The sequence below is a fragment of the Aquila chrysaetos genome, chromosome 17, assembly GCF_900496995.4.
Source record: "Aquila chrysaetos chrysaetos chromosome 17, bAquChr1.4, whole genome shotgun sequence".
In the NCBI taxonomy this organism is placed as follows: Eukaryota; Metazoa; Chordata; class Aves; order Accipitriformes; family Accipitridae; genus Aquila; species Aquila chrysaetos.
Genome location: NC_044020.1, coordinates 9174489 through 9193172, shown reverse-complemented (window position 1 = coordinate 9193172; position 18684 = coordinate 9174489). Strand labels below are relative to the sequence as shown.

Genomic DNA, 18684 nt, shown 5'->3' with positions numbered 1-18684 from the left:
TGTTGGCACCTAATCCTATACCTTGTGTAGCTCAGCTCTGTCCTCATCCTGAGCCAGGGGCAGAGATTAGCATGAGCCATTTGGCAGTCGCTGAGAGGAGTTCTGGCCACTCCACGTGCAGTGGTGAAGGGAATCAGCGCTGCCACTTCTAGTCTTGAGTTCAGAGTAGAAAGCCAGTTCCCAAGCCCCAAAGCAGACAGTGTCATAAGCTATGCTGAGGTCTGCCACCACAGCAGACTGCAAAAAAGGAGGTAACCACTGAGCAGACAGAGGCTTAGCACATTCACTCAAAGCCTCCTAGATACGAAGAAAGCTTAAGACAAACCCCAGCTTTCAGCTAACAGGAAAAAATTTGTGTGGACCAAACACAAACTGTATTTGGATCACTGCTATAGTAAAGTGCACCATCGCAACTCCCAGCAGTACAACAGGCTCAGACTGAACAAGAAGTAGTTAAGGGAATTAAAGTCAGAACTTCCTATTTTAAAAAGGTACCACAACCTCCTGTGGATAACAACCCATTTAAGTAGCTAAGCATTTCCAATACATCTAACACCTCAATATGCCAGTGACAGGTGCTAGGATACTAGTTAAAAGTATTAACTCCAACCAGAAATAAATGCTGAACTGAAAGAATTGAAGTTTTTGGTAGTACTGACAATGCTCATAGAAAGCAGCATAAACAAGATCATCATTGTGTAGGGGGAAGAGCTGCAAAAACTATAAATAAGCATGCTCTGTACTGTGCTCAGAGAGATGAGATACAAAACCCCACCAGCTTTGAAGACAGGAAATTGTCACCTCTAATGTTTTTGTTCCCATGTTCACATCCCACTATTACAGTGGGAATTTCACCACTTTTCCATGTAATAGAATGAAACATGTTTTAAGTTGTGAAATTTTTTACTAACAATGCTAATAATTCTGTCTTTCTGTCAATAAAACAAAGTTAAAGCAAAATATATGCCACTCCCACATTAACTGAGAATCCTGGACAGGGAATGTTTTTCACACACTATTTATTGCAGGCCTCAAAAGGAACAGCCAAGGCAGTCATTCCTCCAACTCCTCCTGATGGCAAGTGATAGGCATAGCACCCTAACAAGGTACTGAGATTAGAATGTTGATGTCATCATATGTCAAATGCCATTATAATGAAGACCTAAGCACATGACCAAACAGGGTTTGGTGAAAGACAACACCTGATTTGATCAAATGCTATGATCACTGGAGGGGGAGATGGAAATGCACAGATTCCTCTGGGTCTGTGACAGAGAAAATTCAAGCTGAGCACCAGTTGAGGCCAAGGGCTCTGCTTTAAACTTACTGTCTAACTGAGTTAAGGAAAAACAGAGAATGACACCTATAGAACAAAAGTGGGCTGTTAACAGTGAGAGGTGATTAGGCTGTCAGGTCCCACAAGACAAAAGACAGATTGTTAAGGCAGCCAAGGATATAAGGTTTGAAAATGGCTGAAGATGCAAAGGGTGACTTCCATTTATATATTTCTCAGCTCAAGAATTAATATAGCTGCCTAGGTTACCTTTTCTCTTAAGAAAGAGCAAAAGAGAAAGAAATCCAAATGATGACGAACAGAGAGAAAGCACACAGGAAAACAAAACAAAACACACAGAGATACCCTACAGATACCAAGTATTTTATTTATTTTTTAAAGAAACTACAGCAGTATACATGGATTACAGAATTACGAAGCTGTGTAAGACAAAAGGAATGAAATAGCCTGGGTCCAAGCACTAACGACTTCACGCCTTTTCTTTCGTACCACCGTCACTGAGAAAAATTACATTATCTGAAAAGAAATAAAGAAAATTTAATCTCCAGGATTGTTTTGCCCTGTTGCAAGCCAGCACACCCACAAAGACAACCTATTTGTGTTAAAATAAGCTGCAAAGACATGTATTTTGGAACAGAATAGTTCATAAAATAAAGAAGTGTCCAATACAGGTTCTTGCTCTGTCTCCCCAGAAAGCTGATAATTGAAGGTGACCATATATACTATGAAACAAGGGTGCTAAACCTGATGAAAAGCTGCAGAACAAAGATAACAGAAACATTTTTAAATAATGGTTTAATTCTTTGACTACAGCTTATTTCCTTTCTATTTTGTCACTTTCAGTATGCACTACCATGTCATCAGCCTATGGGACAACAGGAAGCTCATATTTCATCAACTCTCAGTAATTTCTAAAGCATCTTGAGACTGGGGATACTGAACAAGAAGAAGAAACCATTAAGATAAATAATAATTAAAAAGATATTTGCTTCTCCCCTCCAGCTATTTATCAACAGCAACCAATAGCACTGCTAGCTCAAGTGTTCACATGAAAGTCTGATTACTATTGTTTTAAAGAGCCTGCACAACAGAAACATCCAGAATTGTGGTTGGTTTTTTTTTTTCCTTCTCCTCTGGCCCAGTTTTTTAGATACACCCATGTAACAGAAATGTTTGCTCTACTACACAATTATTTTAGCCCTCCCTCAAAAGCCACACAATAGTGGCTCTATCCACAGCAATGATGTAGAATGCTCACACTATTTATAGGCTCAAGGAAAAAGTTGAGTTTACCAGTTCTCTTCTTCATTGTGTCTACCCAGGGGACAAGTCTACTCCGTGTCCATTCTGTGCTCTTCTTACCACTACTGGCTACCAGACTGAGGTCTTTCTAAATTCATCAAGTTATCACCACATAAAACATCTTTCACAAACAGAGGTCCTTCAAGTTGAAGCCTCCAGTCTTGAACAGAAACAAGAAATTCCCTGCCAAACTGAGACAAAGCTACTAAACAAACTCTGCTTAGAGAAGAAATCTCCCTGACCTGCAGCACTACGTACCAGAGTTCTTAAAACACACAGTACCTCCTGCACCAACTGGTTCATGTGAGCAAACAATGCAACAGTTTGCAACTATATGCTCTCATTTTCTGTGTCTTCATAAGCAGTGCCAGAGGACATCTAGTGGTACACAGCCTATTTGTTCTCTCAAAATCCCCAAGTGTGGGTACTGAAGATGAAGACAAACCACACTGTAATTCAAAGGTCCTCCACCCCCTCTCCATTTTAAAGGAGCAAGGTAGGCCTTGGTATGTTGTTCCTTACCTGCTATAATTGTTGTCGCCTGTCGCCTCACATTGTTTTTATCGGTATATTCACCATAGTCTATCTTCCCTTCAACATAGAGTCGAGCACTGAAAAAAAAAAAAATTAAGAATTTGGTTCTGGTCCAAGAACTGTACTGCTGTTTTCTCCTCTATATATGATTTTGAATACACAGACTTTTGCATCTGTTGTTTGTAGCAGGTCTGCTAATTTATTTTATGGCACTTCTATCTTGGTTTAGCTCATGGTCACCATAATTATTACATCAATTGATTATTAAGGCATTAAATCCTCAACCACATTTGGTATTCACTTACCCCTTCTTCACATACTGATACGTAACATCCCTGAGGCCTGGTCTGAAGACAGAGATCCTGTGCCATGTCGTCTTCTGGCTAATATCACCTAAGTTACATAAAAATAACAAAGTTGAATGCCAAATCCTCTTTCTGATGTAAGCCTCAGAACAACAGGTTGGTGTTCTCACATTATGAAGAGTGATTTGAAAATGGAAGTATACTAGCACTCAATCTCCCATTCCATACTAGAACTCAATGTTCCACTCATCTGTGTCCAAATGAAAGTATTGTGCAGAAGCACAGTTCAAACAAAGAGATCAGTTTTCCTGGAAGCCAGTGCTCATGCTAGAATTTTTTTCCTCTCACACTCCACATTAAACAAAAGTTAGAGAAAGAGAAACATCTGTAGCTGCAGACTGATGGAAGAATCAAGGAGAAAATGTATCATTCTAATTTTTTTTCTCCTCTTGGAATACAAGTAAGAGTATGGAACCTGCTACACTCTGCTACAACCCCAACAGTGAAAAACTGCTGACTTAGCACTCTTTCCTCTCCTCCAGAGGAAGGCTGACATGCAGATTTCTATTCAGTACATGCTGCTGGGGATCAGTAAGAGACACACAAATGGACCGGCATCTCTACTGACCTCAGAGGAACTTCCCAGCACCCGAGAGATTTACATAGCAGCCTGAAGACAAAGCGTGGTGCTACTGAATAGGCAAACATGACCTCGGAACATGGCAGAAGCACATTGCTCACTGCAGACTTACCTCCTTGGGTTACCTCACTATCCCCTGTTCGCCACATCTCATTGGTTGCAAGAGAAAATATGGTAACGGGATTTCTTCCCTCCACTTGCCTCATGACAGGGTCCTGTCCAACCCGACCAAGTAACTGAACACGATTCATGGCTGAAACGCGAGAGAATAAATACATATACAGGTGAATCACAATGCTTCTAAATCATGGCAAATCATAAGTTGGCAGCTTTTGTCAAGGGCCAGAACAATGACTTTCTGCACCTCCTAACCATTTTTCAAGCTCTTGTGACTTTTGGCTTATTCAGGCCCTGCAGATGGTTGACTGTGCCTGTACTATCATTATCACCACTAAAGCAGCTCATTTAGAAAGCTAAAGGTTCTTTATTCTTTCTGTTCCTTTGTCATCTTTCTCACAGACACATCCGTATATCACTTGAGACTATTTTGCATTTACATATCTTGAATTCTATTTTTTCACTATGATAAAACCATAGCACTGCATTGTTTTGTCCTTAAAACAGTATCTTGAAAAGAACAAAATTGCATTACATCCCATCCTCTGAATTAGAGGGTCACTAGTTTTTACACAGGTACCAGGACTAGGTGGACACAATTTATTCCTTCTTGTTCAAGGACAGCTGGAGGAGGTCAGGGAAGCATCACTCTTGCACAATGAGCACATGAACTGAATGGTAAAGTTTGAAGCATACACCTGGAGCAAATCATGCTGGGGCAGCAGCACCCAAACAAGTCCCCCAGGCACATGGGACTCTGAGAAACAAGCACATGAGACACCTAAAGGCAGGTATTAGAAAACAGGACAACAGCATACCCAATTCACTGCCATTGATAAAGCATAACTACCTGCCTTTTACAGGTTGTACTCCAGGTCAGGGCTTTTTTCTTTTCCCCCCTTAAGGGCTGCTTGACTTGACAAAGACCAGACAGGAAGCTACTTAAGAGTCTGTTTGTTTGAAACAACACATTCTTAGTTACTGCATTCAGGAGCTACCACTCCTACCTGTTTCTCTCCTGGCATATTTCAGCCATTCTAAAACTGAGCTACAAACCACAAAGAGTAACAGCTAAGTTTCATCTCAGGAGCTACTTACATCTTTCGAGTACCAATGAGCCAACTGTATCAGACTCATGCCTTACAAACTGGCGAAGCTGCCGAAGCACCTGAAGGAACAGACAGATGTTAGTTTGCAAGACACAAAGCATGAACAGTATTCACATGCTTTTACACCTCGTTTTCTGAACACTTACAGAGGTTTTGCAAGCACATTCTTTCCTGGTGACTTATGGGGGGAATGAGGGAAGAAATCTGTTCAGCTAAATGAAGCTAATGGGATTATTCGAAGAATATCTGGTTAAATTGGGGTGAAAAAAGCTACCCAGGAAAAAGCATGGCCCGAAGCTACATCACCAGCCGTTATTTTTGGGACATGCAGTAACTACTATTTTTCTGTAATGCATAATAGGAGGGGGAGGGATTTGAAGTGGAAGGGCCATTTAGTTGGTTGGGCTTCAGTTTCTGGAGACAAACAGTTTTGATAGTTTCATCAACTTTCTGCTTCTCTTCGGAGATCAACAAGATGTGCCCAAAATGTACATCTACCCACCGCCATAAGCGGTACAATGCATTAATGAACCCTCGCTCCCAAGCAAACAGCAAATCAAGGCCACAAAAACCCTGCATGCTGCAGCTAAACACAAGCGAGAAAAAGAAAAGGAACTGACTTGGGGCTGGCAAATATCATGTCCTAGAAAAGGGGAGGAGAAAAAAGCCCAGGAACACCTCCGTAAGAGGCCCGTGCGCAGAAACTGGAAGAAGAGATCATCTCTTATAACAAGCGGTTGCAAAACTTAAAAGGAAGGTGAGACCGACCGTCCTGTGTTGAACAGAGGAGCTAAACCAGAGGAGACGCAACTCACAAAACAGAAGTTCTTTGGCATGCCTCTACAGTTCACTGATGTATATGCAAGTCACCCGAGGCTCGTTCCACGCATAAGCCAGATCTTTCAACACATCACGTTTCCAGCGCTGCGGTAAGGGCGGCGGCAGCTACAGCCGGCTGGTGTAGGAAGAGCCGCTCGTAGGTAGCACAGCCCGGGCTCTGCAAAGGCTCCTCCGGCCCCTGCAGCCCGCGCTGCGGAGGCGAGCGGGCTCGGGGACCCTCCGTCAGCCCCGCACGCCGTAACGCCGCGGCTGGGGACGGCGCCGAAAACCGCCTTCCGTGAGGAGAAAGTCACCGCAAGCCCCGCGGCGGGCTGGGACGGGGCACCGCGGGGACGTAAGGCCCCATGAGGGGGAAGGCCCGAGCGCCGCTCCCGCAGGGAACCCTTAAACCGTCACCCCCCCCCCCCCCGCCCGGCCGTACCTGCCACGCCGGTCGCCGCCACATGCCGCCGCCGCTCCTGCGGAGGGAAAAGCAGGGCTGAAGCAGCGCCGAACGGAGCCCCGTCCCGCCGCCAACACCCCCCCGGCCCCCGGCACCTCTCCCGCCTCAGCGCCCGCAGCCCGCCGGAAGCGGAAGGGAACGGCCGAGGCCTGGCCAAAGAGGGTCCGGGCGGAAACGCGGCCCCTCTTCCCCCGGCGGCCGTGCTGCGGGGCCCCGCGAGAGGGGAGGGGAGGAGCGGGCAGCGCGCCGCCGGCGGGCCGGCTCCTCTGGGAACGGGCGGGAACGGCGCGGCCTTGAGGGGAGGCGGGAGCGGGGGGGCCGCCCCCGGCCACCCCTTCGCCCACGGGTGACTGAGATCTCCCGGAGGCCCAGGGGAAAAAGGAAAAAAGTCACGCCGTCGTCGGTAAAAAAAAGATTAAAATCTTTATTGCACGTTTCGCTTCTTAAAGGGTAGGATCTAACAGTTTAAAAAGCCAGCGCTGTCCAACACCTGAGAACAAGCTTCAGTAAAATCCGAAAATAACCGAGTTACCAACTCCACGCTCTCCCGCCTAACAGCACTCCAGCTACCACAGCGAGACACGCAGCCGGCAAGGACTCCGAAAGTTACATTAAGCAGGGGGGGGTGAGATTTAACGAATATTAAAAATACATACACACTTTACATGGGCAACTCCAGAGAGCTGACAAGGCCTGAGAAGCCCGGCGGTACGATTTCCCTCACCATTGCTGACAGGCCGCAGTCTGCGGGCAGGCGGTTGCACCACGTGCGAGGCAGTGGAAGGGAACCGGGTCCACAGACCCACCTGCCAGCACACCGCAGCTATTCCCCCCGCTCTAAGCAAGGGCTCCCTGCCGATCATTGACACAGAACAAGTCAGGCATCGGGGACTAGTCTGCAAGAGCTTAACCACATCAGTTACATGATGCCACGCTTGTCGCTGGAAGTTAAGGGAGGGGAAGTTTTTCTTCTACTTCCACAAGTAAGGCCCCCTTAACTCAAAGTGTTTCCTTTTATTATTCTTTGCCCCCCCCCCCCAGTGAAATGCCACTCCAATTGCATCCCAAGTCCACCAGGACTGCTACATAACCAGTCTGTCTCCTGATGTGTAGTTAAAACTGTCTACCATAGTCTCCACCTCCTCACTTCCAGGAGGAGCCAGCTGTAGATGCTGTCTCCATGTACAACCACTATCTCCCCTCTAAAGATACACAGGTGGCCAGAGCGTTAAGACCACAAAAACGTCATCAATAACAGGGCCCAACTAGACAAAGAGCGAAGCAAGGAAATGCCAACCTTTCCCTTGCATGGAAAAGCTATTCTGAGTCTAGACCAAGACCAGTTACACAAGAAATTAAACAGGTAAAAGACTGAGGACAATAATCTTAAATCCCATGATCTGACACTTGTCAGATAGTCCTTCTTCCATCAGCCAACATCTCACCATAACTAATGAGGGAACCAAAAACCATGACAGGGAGAGCTAACATGGGGCATTGGCGTGTGCACGCCCTCTGCTTTCACAGGGCCATTCAGCAGCCAGAGCTTTTTGGACAACACAGAAGTTCAGTAACCCAAAGTAAAGCTAAATGAGCGACAGCTCTTCCCTCCCACCAAGCGCTTGCTGTTCTGCTTAGAAGATGTTTCAGACTCTTGCAACTTGGCACTTCCTAAGGGCTGGTTCTTCATGAGGGTCTGGGCAAGGCGGGCTGCTTTAAGTTCCCTGCAGGGGGGAGATGGAAGGAAGAGGAGAGGAAGAAAACCATATCATGCATGAATCCCCATCAGCTACAAAAGAACACTATGAACAATCTCGCACAAGAGGGTTACTGCACTACCCCAGCATTGCTGGAGAGTGGTGACTTGTCACCCCAGAGGGTGACATGAAGCTTACTGTAGGTACCTCTAGACTTCAGAACAGATCAGCTTTGAAGGTTTACCAAAAGAAAGCTATGCATCACATCAGCAACACACTGGCACCAATATGAAGAGTCCCTAGCTCAATTTTTCTCCCATTGTTTCAGATATTTGTGAAAGGTGGAACTTAGATCAATGCCATCTTGTGCAGCACAAATACCTAATAAAGGCACATGCTTCTTTTCCATTGCCTTTTTCCCCGCTGATGCTTGCTGCTCTCCCAGAGCATATGCTCTCCTGTCTACATGGAAAACCCATTCCCCAGCAGACTATTGCACTAAGAGGGGTGGTGAGGCAGTTCCTAGATCCCAAAACCTCAAAACATTACTGCCAACAGCAGCGAGAGGGAGCAAGGGGAAAGAGGATGTCTGCCACCACCTGATATTTCTCTTCTTTCTGTGCTAGACCACTATCTCAGTGCAGTATCAATTCCTCATCTGCCCACTAGCTGCATATTGTATCATTATTTCCTATCACCAGTGGTTGCAGTAAGCATGCAAGTTGACTACTCTAATTTAGCCAGCTCCTCAAAGCCAGAAGTGAACCACAGCTTCTTAGGCACTGCAAGTCCCAAGCTCCAGGCACAGGAGCTGACTGGGTATTTCTGCACGTTGTGTCTCCCAACACTACCACCCTACATTCAAGCCTGGTGACCAGCACTTGTGGTGCCCATATCTTCTCCCCTTCATGCCAAAGCCACCCCTACCTTTCCAGCATGGCAGTCTTGCACTTCTCCACTTTTAGCTGCTTCTGGAGCTGCACAGCTTTTCCACATGAAGGACGGAGAACTGGATGCTTTGTAAGAGCTGTGGCAGAAGGTCTTTCCACTGGGTCAGGATGGATCATGAGCTAGAAGACAAAGGAGTTCAAGGTTTAACACACTCTGTCAGATGCCAACCGGAAAAGCCTCCATCCTGTCAAGATTACTTCCTTACCTTGAGGAGTTCAAGAAAGCAGTGAGGAAGCTTCTGGGGGATCGGTGGGAAATTGCCTTCGCGGATGTTGTGCCACATGGCCCCGTTGTGAGGCAGCGGTGCCGCACCGGCTGCTAGAGCTACTGTGAGTGCCAGGGCAAAGATGTCTGCTTTCGGCAAACAGTAGTATTGCTGCAGAGAGAAGATAAACAGCTAGGGAATATCTTGCTATACTGAACAGAGGTGGGTTGGGATACCAGCTCAGAAAGAAACAGCTGAACAAGTATATTTATGACACCCCCTTCACCATCCCAGTTAGCTGTTTTCTCCTCTTTAGGATAAAACCAGTGATAGGTAGTATTGGTAACTAATAGCACATGAACTTTCACCCAGTCATGAGGAGCTTGCAGCCCACATTAGGATCATTGCAGCAAATCCAGAGGACAGACTAACAAGTGCCTCCAGCATTCCCCACAGGGCAATAAGCTAGCCATTGCCAACTCAAACTAAAGACTGCATGCGATATATTGACCCAACAGTTCCTAAATCCACTTGCAGCACAGAAAGATACTGTCACTTAAATAACTGAGTTGATGAACATACCCAAGCTGGTTGTTACATACCGATTCCCCTTTTGTTCACTGGCCAGAGTGACAAAACTGCAGCCAGTTTAAGAGGTGTGTTGTGCTTCCCACCTTTCCACACTACCTGATCAGTGCTTGTTGTACCAGGCATTTGTCTGGGTGCATATATTCCTCGGTAATCACATCCAGCAGTTTAATCTCAGCTGGGTGTGTAAATGAAATGTCTCCAAACTGATAAAGGTTTTGTCCCCTCATCCCTCACAGGTAGAACAGTTGCAATAATCCAATGACAAAGTTACTTAGGAAGTTCATTAAATATTTAACATGACAAGACCCATACATATACTATTCTTAATGAAGTGTTAACTTTGCTGATTTCACAGCCAGACCAGACACAAGAAAGAGGAGATAAAGGCAAAGAATATGCCAGACTAATGATTTCACTGCAGCTGATCTCTCCCCACTTGCTCACCACCCTGTTCTCCCCACTGCCCCACCAGCAGCTGTACCTCTTGCAAAATCTCATTGGCCAAAAAACGTCTGTCTCCTTCCTCCACCTGGGGGTTTGTTATTGATGTCACATGGCCAAGGTCACCTGAGACAAAGAATGAGCAACTAATGGAGCAAACTGATGTAGATCTCCCCCATCAATAAAAGCCTGCATTTTATAGGCACCAACACAACAATCAGGAAATACTGATTAAGAGAGCAAGCTTGCTCCTACTCAGGAATCTGGGCTTGGAAACATGCACGTGAGTTTTCTAGGACTTGCCTCCTTAGAGGAGTTACTTCTGGTAAGTAGCAGAGGCATTCAGGACTATGCCATCAGTTTTGTATGCAAGTCTCTTCAGCCAGCAGGACAGAGCAATATCAAGCAGTAATGAGCAGCCCTAATCTTAAGCTAGTTGTAAAGTGGGCTAAAACTTACCAATCTTATACACCACACCAGAAGATAATTCATCTTCACTGTCACTCTCTTCCTGCCCAGCAGGGCACACAACTGCCAGCTTGTGACAGATGAAGATATTACCTGAAAGACAGTGAAGTTTAGCAATAGTGTGGTATCAGAAGCCAGACTGCAGCAGCCCAACAACTTTGTAGAAATCCCACCTGTCAAGCTAGCTAAGCTTTGCAGCCAGAGAAATTCTGCACATGCTTCACCCCCATTAGTCTGCCTTCTGCCCAGCTCACATATTCACCAATACAGCTGACAGAAGACATATCTTGTACATATAATATCCCAGTGTAATCAACTTTTCTGCCCCTCCCTCTGCTTCCCAAGCTAGAAGCATGATTTCAGCAGGAAAGAGGAGCCCCACTATAAGGAGATAACTATGTGTCTGGGGGGGAGCATTGCCCTGGGGGTGCCCATCTTCAGCTGCAGAGAGGAAAGCTCATTACTATTTTTTGCAGGAACTTAATCCCTCAGGATAGGTACAATAAATATTCACTTCTCACTCCAGCTCTCATATTCAAAGGTCAAGCGTTGTGCAACAAAACAGCAGTAAATAAGGAAGTCCCCATCTACATTAGCAGCCCTACTTGCTCCACCAGTAGGAAAGTGATTCCTATGAGCCAGGATTATGAAGATCATGAGACAAAAGTAAAATGCTGCCAACTATCAGAGAAGGCTCAGGGTTAGAGCAGCAGCAGTGGCAAGACTGAAAAAAAAAAAACCTAAGACATTCACCTTTTAGGGCAAGATCCTCTTTCCTTTGAAGCAATGTAATAGGTCCAGTCAGTAGGACCTATCACAGGTCCTACCCCTGGAGGGTTCACTTGGAGGACCCTCGACAAAGGAAGAGAGCACTATACGTACTAGGTTTGATATCCAGATGCACAAGGCCAGAGTTGTGGATGTATTTTAGCCCCATGGAGACTTGTAACAATATTTCTTTCAGCTCTGCTTCTGAGAAATACTGGCCAAGCTTTGCATTTTCAAACAGCATGTCTTGGAGACTCCCACCTAGGTGAAAACAGTCAGTCTGAGACCTGGCAAAGATTTTATGGAGCAGCATGTTTGAAATAGCTTAGTAGAAACTATTGCGCCAAGCACTTGCAGGCTTGCTAGTGACAAACCCCAACCAGACCAGCTATATATGCTCTAGTGATCAGATCTGGACATCACCATTTGGCTTCAGCCTTTCCATTGCCTCGGAGCACCCTGCCTCCTGCTTGCCAAAGACTGAGCAACTGCAGTTCTACTTACAGCACCAGAAGGGCTGACCTGGTGGCAATGCTGCTGCAAGTGAACAGTAGAAGAATTAATTACTTTTGCCATGCTTACAGGCAGAAAGCAGGTATATGAATGTTGGACCCAGGAAATTAAGCTCCCACTAGCAGATTTTTTATCAAAGAATGTAACATTTGACACAGAAACAGAGTTTTGTGGGTCTCCATTAAAGCACTCCAGCTATTTCAGGACTAGCAAATACCATGGCCTCTCTCCCCATCAGCCTGTTTTTCACCGCTTCTACTTTAGTCTCAGATGTTCATCCACTCGAATGCAAGAAATGCGTCAATGCTGCAGCAATGATCACCACATCTCACGGTTACCTCCACCAGATTTGAAGTCATTACTCCAAACAGCTATCACCACTCATCATTGAGGCCCAAGACTGCAGGAACAATTGAAAGATGAGAGCTACATATTTGCCTTCAGCAACTCTGGTAGCCAGAGGTGTCTTTTCCAATGTCTCCCACAGTGGTGTGGCCAAGGGCAAACTCAAGTAAGAGTGTACCACCCTGCCTGCAGCACCCCATTTACAGTTTACCTCATTATTTAGCTCTGTTCCTCTGCAGCTGTTGAGCCCTGTCTTCTAGCCAAGATGCAAGGTGCCTTCATCTCAATCAGGTAGCCACTCCCCAAATCGTTACTCCCCTTCATTAAGAAGGGTTTGTTTCCAAGATACATGGCACTTAAGTTAGCTGCTCTTGAGTCACCCATATTGGGTTTTACCTGGGCAGTCCCAGACACAGTTCTAAGCATCAGCATGGGGAATACTTTTCCAGGCCAGCCAAAGCAGAGGAACAGTTTTAAAATTCCACAAATTAGAGGGTATTGACTACTGGTAATACATTGGCACCATTCAGAGCTTTGTCTAAATATTATAAGCCCTTACTAGATTATCCATAGAACTGTAGCCCCAGTGAAGTTTGCTTCGTTGTAAGCCAAAATGTCCCATATTTAAGTACAAAAGAAGGTAACTGCACCCATCCCAAGATCTCAGCCTTTAACAACATCACAGCTCTTACCATTGCAGTATTCATTCTGGATAATCATGTGGTCATCCTCTGCCCACGCCGAGTAGTAGCGCACAACATGGGGGTGGTGTCCAAGGACAGCATGAGCATAAACCTCGCGCAGTGCCAGCTGCCTAGAGAAGCACACACAGAAAAAGCAGTGGTGACAGGGTGCCAGGGTCCTGCTTGGAACCACGAGAGGAGCCCTGGTTTGCACCCTGGCTTGAGAAAGGGAAAGCAGAGGTGTTCAGGCCTTTCTTTTGGGTTTTGGCAGACAGACTGACTCTCACAGCTGCTGAAGCAAAACCTGCCCTTGCTCAAATGTGCTGAGCAGCTGTCAAAAAAAAAAAAAATCACTAAGCCAGTCTTTTGTTAAAGAGGCAAAGGCAGCTTCAAAGGCTTTGCTTTAGCATGCAGGACAACAGTAGCTGGTCAATACAGATATGAGCAGTGCTGGCCATAGAGCAGGGCAGGGACATACCACAAATGAACTATTAGACAGTTATTATTTTAAAGAGACTGGCTGCATGGACCCAAGGAGTTCAGGTAAGCTGTCATCTCACTTTGCAATGCATATGGCTTCTTCCCTTTCTCAGATGTTTGTATCTGATAGTCCTAAAGTGGTAACTTCCCCCACTCTCCCAGCTGTTACTTGGGAGTGCAACAGCAGCCAGTGTTTGCTCATGCCACCCCTCAGACACTTTTATATCCACACTCCCTCCTTCCCCATCACACCTCCCAAGAACATGCCCATCATTTCAACTGGCAGTTTCTAGCTAGCACACTCACTCATCCGAGGATCCTGCCAGAGGCCTTTTGGAACGTTTGATGGCATAAACATATCCATCAAGGCGTTTGATGCACTTGTAGACAGAGCCAAATTCCCCCACACCAATTTTTTCTAGTTCCAGGAACTCCTTCTTGTAGCGGGAAACCATATTGCTCTCTTTCAGAGGATATCTCTACAGGGTCACAAAAACAGCAAAGTCAAGTATGAGTTGAAAGACTTAGATAATAACATCCATCATGTTTTTAGAGCTGTGTAGCACTTGCTCTCAGAGCACCCATGTTTTTCCCTCTCCCATTCTGGATGTTCATCCAGACATGCGTGCTGGTGCACTGCCAGTTCTTCTTGAAATGCTACCTTCCCTTAGGTGTGTTGCATTTTTTCTGATCATCTAACAAAAGGCCATTTTGGCCTGGTTTGGCCAAGGTTTTGTTTTGTTTTGTTTTAAATCATGACTTCCTAGCCATAAAAATTGCAGCTAAGGAGAACTGTAGTCTAGTTGGCTGTATGTGCCTAAGCCTCCTTGGGTTACTACCATCACATCTCTTCTTTCAGTAGCCCTGCCTAGTTCCTAGACTGATGGCTGATGGAGTCAGTCAGGGATGAACAGCAACAAAACACTTATCTTTTGCCCAGCTACTGCAGACTCGAGAAGACCTTCCTTGGTAGGTAAAAGCCCAGTACCTCTGAATTAGCCAGACTTATATACTGAACTTGTGTTTAAATAAGAGCTATTGCCTATTTTGAGCTCAGGAGAGAAGCTTGGTGTGTTGGCTTAATGTGGTCCCAGCTGTGTAAGAGCTGCTTTACTCTGGCAGCTAAGGTTGCCTGCAGCAAGGACATTCTGCATCAGTTCAGGCTCTCACCAGGTTTGAAGCACCAGCTGTTGAGTAACAGCAGATTAGCAGGTCTCAGTGTATCTGTTTGTACTGCCAGTGATTTCTCACCAGGAGCCACTTTTTCACAATGGGCTGAAAGCCTGCAGAACAGCCAGAACAAGCATTATTGCTACAGTAATGGTCACTAGGGAAATAGGAGCTGCTGGTACTGCTTGTAGAGTGATGCCTACTGGCAGGGGAGTTAAGTAAAGAAGAGATAAGCAGTGGAGCATGAAGTGAACAAGAGAGTTGACTACGTGATTTTTCTTCATCCCTGCATCCCTTACAGGGACAGTGGCTCATGTTGCACAGTGGTTTCCACAGAAACCTCTGCTGTGATTGCTATAGTATATAGTGTATGACCTTAAAGGGTAGGGGTAAATCACAGCCGATAAGATGTGGCCTATATGAAACAGCAGCCCTTCACAACAGGTGGTATTTCATAAGGCAGCTCTATTTTACAGTACCTTAAAAAGCTCAGGGAATAAAGATACCTCCTAGTACACAATTTTATAGATATATTACATAATCTAATCACCACTCGAGCAGAATAATATTTCAGTAAGTCACAAGTTATTTAACACTTTCTTCTAAGGAAAACAATAATTGTGGTAGCCCCGGATGTTACTTGTTAGCAGATTTACCCTGCAGCTGTAGTTTTTCCACGGAGACCAGTTTTTCTGCAATACCAGTCTCCTCGGCTAGAGGGTACCATTACTCTTGCAGTAAGCCTAATTATGTCACAATTACAATGAACAATTCTACCTACTTGCAGAAGACAAGATACTTACTTCCAGGGCCTGCTCAGGAAAATTGAGATTTTTACCTCATCTGAATGCAGATATTTAATTCAGGCTTGGCTTGCTTTCCAGAAGCCAGCTGCAGGAGTAGCTTCCCCGCAGATAAAACCGGGAAGAAGGAAGGTGGCTGCTGGACATGGGTTCCCACACCAGCTGCCCAGTTCTGCCAGTGCAGCTGGGGGGACATGAGACCTCGCACCCTGCCCCATGCAGCCAGGCCAACACACCCCACCACTGAGGTTTGCCAAAGCACAGACATCAGCAACAGCAAGAGAACTTGGGTTTGAGTTTAGGACAGCGTTTGCTGTCCTGCAGCTACGTAAGCTGTGGTGGGGCCTTCCCTTGGACCCCAAGACACACAGACACCCCCCAGCTGGACATTTTCTTACTGAAGGAGAGTACAAAATTTGCTGCCTTGCTTCAGAAGTTTGCCATTGTGACCACTGCAACTGAAACTCTGCCCTCAGTATTTATCGTCATCAGAGCCGTTCAGCTCAGTCTTTGTGTTTTTGCAGTGCAGGTCCATATATTATTTGCAATATAGAAGCCATGTTTCGTTCACATCCAAAGATGCTCAGTACACTGATTCATGGGAACAGCAGTACACCTGCTTTTTCAAACCACAAAGGTACAGTCACTATTTACACCAACTCAATAATATAGCAATGCAGTTCCCCCGAGGAACCCAAATTATACTGCATTTCCTAGAAAGACCTCCTGACCAAAATCAGTGAGTTTTAGGATTACTTGTCAAAGTTTCAGATCTGCTTTAGTACAAGTTTCCTTTACAGATAGGAATAATTTCGAGTTTTTCCTCAAAGAAATGTTAACATAAAACATTCAGCTTGGAATTATTCTGTCACAGGTATTCATCCTCTGTCATGATGCCATGATCTACACTCCAATAGCAGAATAAATTTCATCAAGCACCAAATCTTTACAAGCATCTTATCCTCGCGGGGGTGGGGGGAATACACAGACACTCACCTTTGTAGGTATCTCCTGTTTTATCCAGTTTCTTGGGTCAGAATCACTCCTATAACAGAAGTTTAGGAAAGTCTGGATGTATCATTTCAGTACAGCAATCCAACTGAGATTTGAAATGAAAACATTTTCCAAAAGAATCTCCAAACCCTGCTTCATAGCTTAATTAAAGACGTATTTTGTAGAGTGTTAATACACAACAAGTTTCTAGTTAAGGCCTTAAAGACCGTAGCTCCAGGCTAGGAAGTCTTTGTTTCCATTTGGAAAGCCTCCACATACCAACTTCAGTACTGTCCACAGGACAGAGTAGCATCGTTCAGGGGCATCATTCTCCTGGCCATCTTATTACTAGTGAAGCTACATGGGACATGACCTTGCACAACAAGCTCCTAGTGAAGGACAGAACTGCCCCACTGTGTTTTCAAGGGGGATACCCAGCTGAGCATCTGTTACAGTTGGGGCTGTGAAAGAAGTTGAACTGTAGTGCACAGGTATTTGACTAAGTTTGTGTCTTGGTTAACCCAGACCAGATCCGAAACTTTTGCAGGTCAGCAGTAGCCCGCACCCATCTTAAAATCTGTATTACATGCGAAGATGCACGTCATTTCCTCCGAGTTGTGGGTATGTGCATAAGTGAATCAAGCTCCACTCTACCCATGGTTGAGAAAGAAAGAGGTACAGTTTTCTCCTACAGCCATAGCATTGAGGTTAGCTGTTGACCCTCCACTTACATTTCTGAACAAAGGAAATGATTGATTTTATTTATATTTCTATTAACTTCATATGTCTGCTAAGGTTTGCTCTGTACCAATGAATACTACGAAAGTGAATGATTCATTGTTAGCAAATAAGTCCAGGTACTAAATGTCTCCATCATTACTTATCTCCTTCAAACAGTCTCCTTCCAGCCTGTTATTTAAAAGTAGTTCACTTACAGCTCTTCTCTGGTCTTCCGCTTGCCGTTAGGAAGAAAGAGCATTTGTCGATATGACTCTGGTGTAAAGGGATTAATGTTGACATGAGAAGCTTGGGCAGAATCATCTGAGTCATCACCAGGAGTAAATCTCAGATGTCGGAAGCCTTTGGGTGGGACCTTTGTCCCAGATGAAGGAAAAGCTGTCTTCGATAACAGGCTCTGTATTGAGAAAAAAAAAAGTAGCAGATAAGCCAGCAAGATGTTTTTGTTGCTGGTATATCAGAATAAAGTCTCTGCTCTCCTGCAAATCAAGAACAACTCAGCTTCCTTCCTCAGGACAGCTGAATCATTAAAACCCTGCATCCCTAATTTAGTCCTGAGAGTTTTCTTCTCCTTCCACAAAATACATTGTTCTTCACTAAGCCCTTTCAGACTCTATTCCCTGCTCACTTAGGTGAGGCCTGCGGAGCCATTTTGGCAAGCACAGTCCTCAAGAGGAGTCAGCTGCTCATCTTTTCCACCTACAGAGACACAGAAATTGCATCATATGTTGCATGAACATGGAAGACTCAGTTCTGTCAAGCATGGACCATTGCATCAGTTGGTCAGGGCAGGGTTGTCAGAACATGAGATAGAACATCACCCAAGTTTTCTTTTGGTTCCCCAGCAATAAGCAGCATTAGTAAAGGGGAAGTTGGTAGAAATATTCTTATATGGCTACTGGCAAAGTGACCAGAAAACAGTTCTCCTCAAGAAGAAAAACCAGAGTTTCAGAAATTTAAGTTCAGAAGGAACCTCTGGATCTTCTATAGTTCAGCTTCCCACATAAGACAGGCCATTGGGTTTCACCTACTACTCCAAAACCTTAGGCTGAGTAAAGCATAACTTCAGAGAAGCACTCAGTCTTGATCTGAAGACAGAAATATCTACTTACTTTCTGTGATTTGACCCTTTCATTAACCATCAGCTTTTTGAAATACAAGTTTGGTTTTGACTTGTTTCAGCTTCAAGAGAGTGGTGTAAGGTCTAAAGGGGTTTTTAAACATACCTCTCTCTTGTAGTTAAAAGCCCTTCAAG

At 45.1% G+C, this 18684-nt stretch overlaps 1 protein-coding gene across 5 annotated transcripts in view; it reads right to left on the bottom strand.

Moving 5' to 3' along the window:
- Positions 1 to 1636: 1636 nt before the first annotated feature.
- The window catches only part of WEE2 (WEE2 oocyte meiosis inhibiting kinase), a 25021-nt gene continuing 7973 nt past the window's right edge, over positions 1637 to 18684 (bottom strand). Inside the window, exons 2-16 of one of the 5 annotated variants that reach the window (XM_030040182.1) lie at positions 17627 to 17826; positions 16695 to 16743; positions 14032 to 14204; positions 13255 to 13376; positions 11819 to 11965; positions 10928 to 11029; positions 10509 to 10594; positions 9437 to 9607; positions 9208 to 9350; positions 6563 to 6599; positions 5291 to 5360; positions 4188 to 4328; positions 3436 to 3523; positions 3119 to 3207; positions 1637 to 1810 (exon numbers count right to left, since the gene is read on the bottom strand). In XM_030040182.1, coding sequence (XP_029896042.1) covers positions 1764 to 1810; positions 3119 to 3207; positions 3436 to 3523; positions 4188 to 4328; positions 5291 to 5360; positions 6563 to 6599; positions 9208 to 9350; positions 9437 to 9607; positions 10509 to 10594; positions 10928 to 11029; positions 11819 to 11965; positions 13255 to 13376; positions 14032 to 14204; positions 16695 to 16743; positions 17627 to 17826 — 1665 coding nt within the window. In that variant the 3' untranslated portion in view covers positions 1637 to 1763. The other 4 variants (XM_030040181.2, XR_005934193.1, XR_005934194.1 and 1 more) reach the window with 4 other exon arrangements.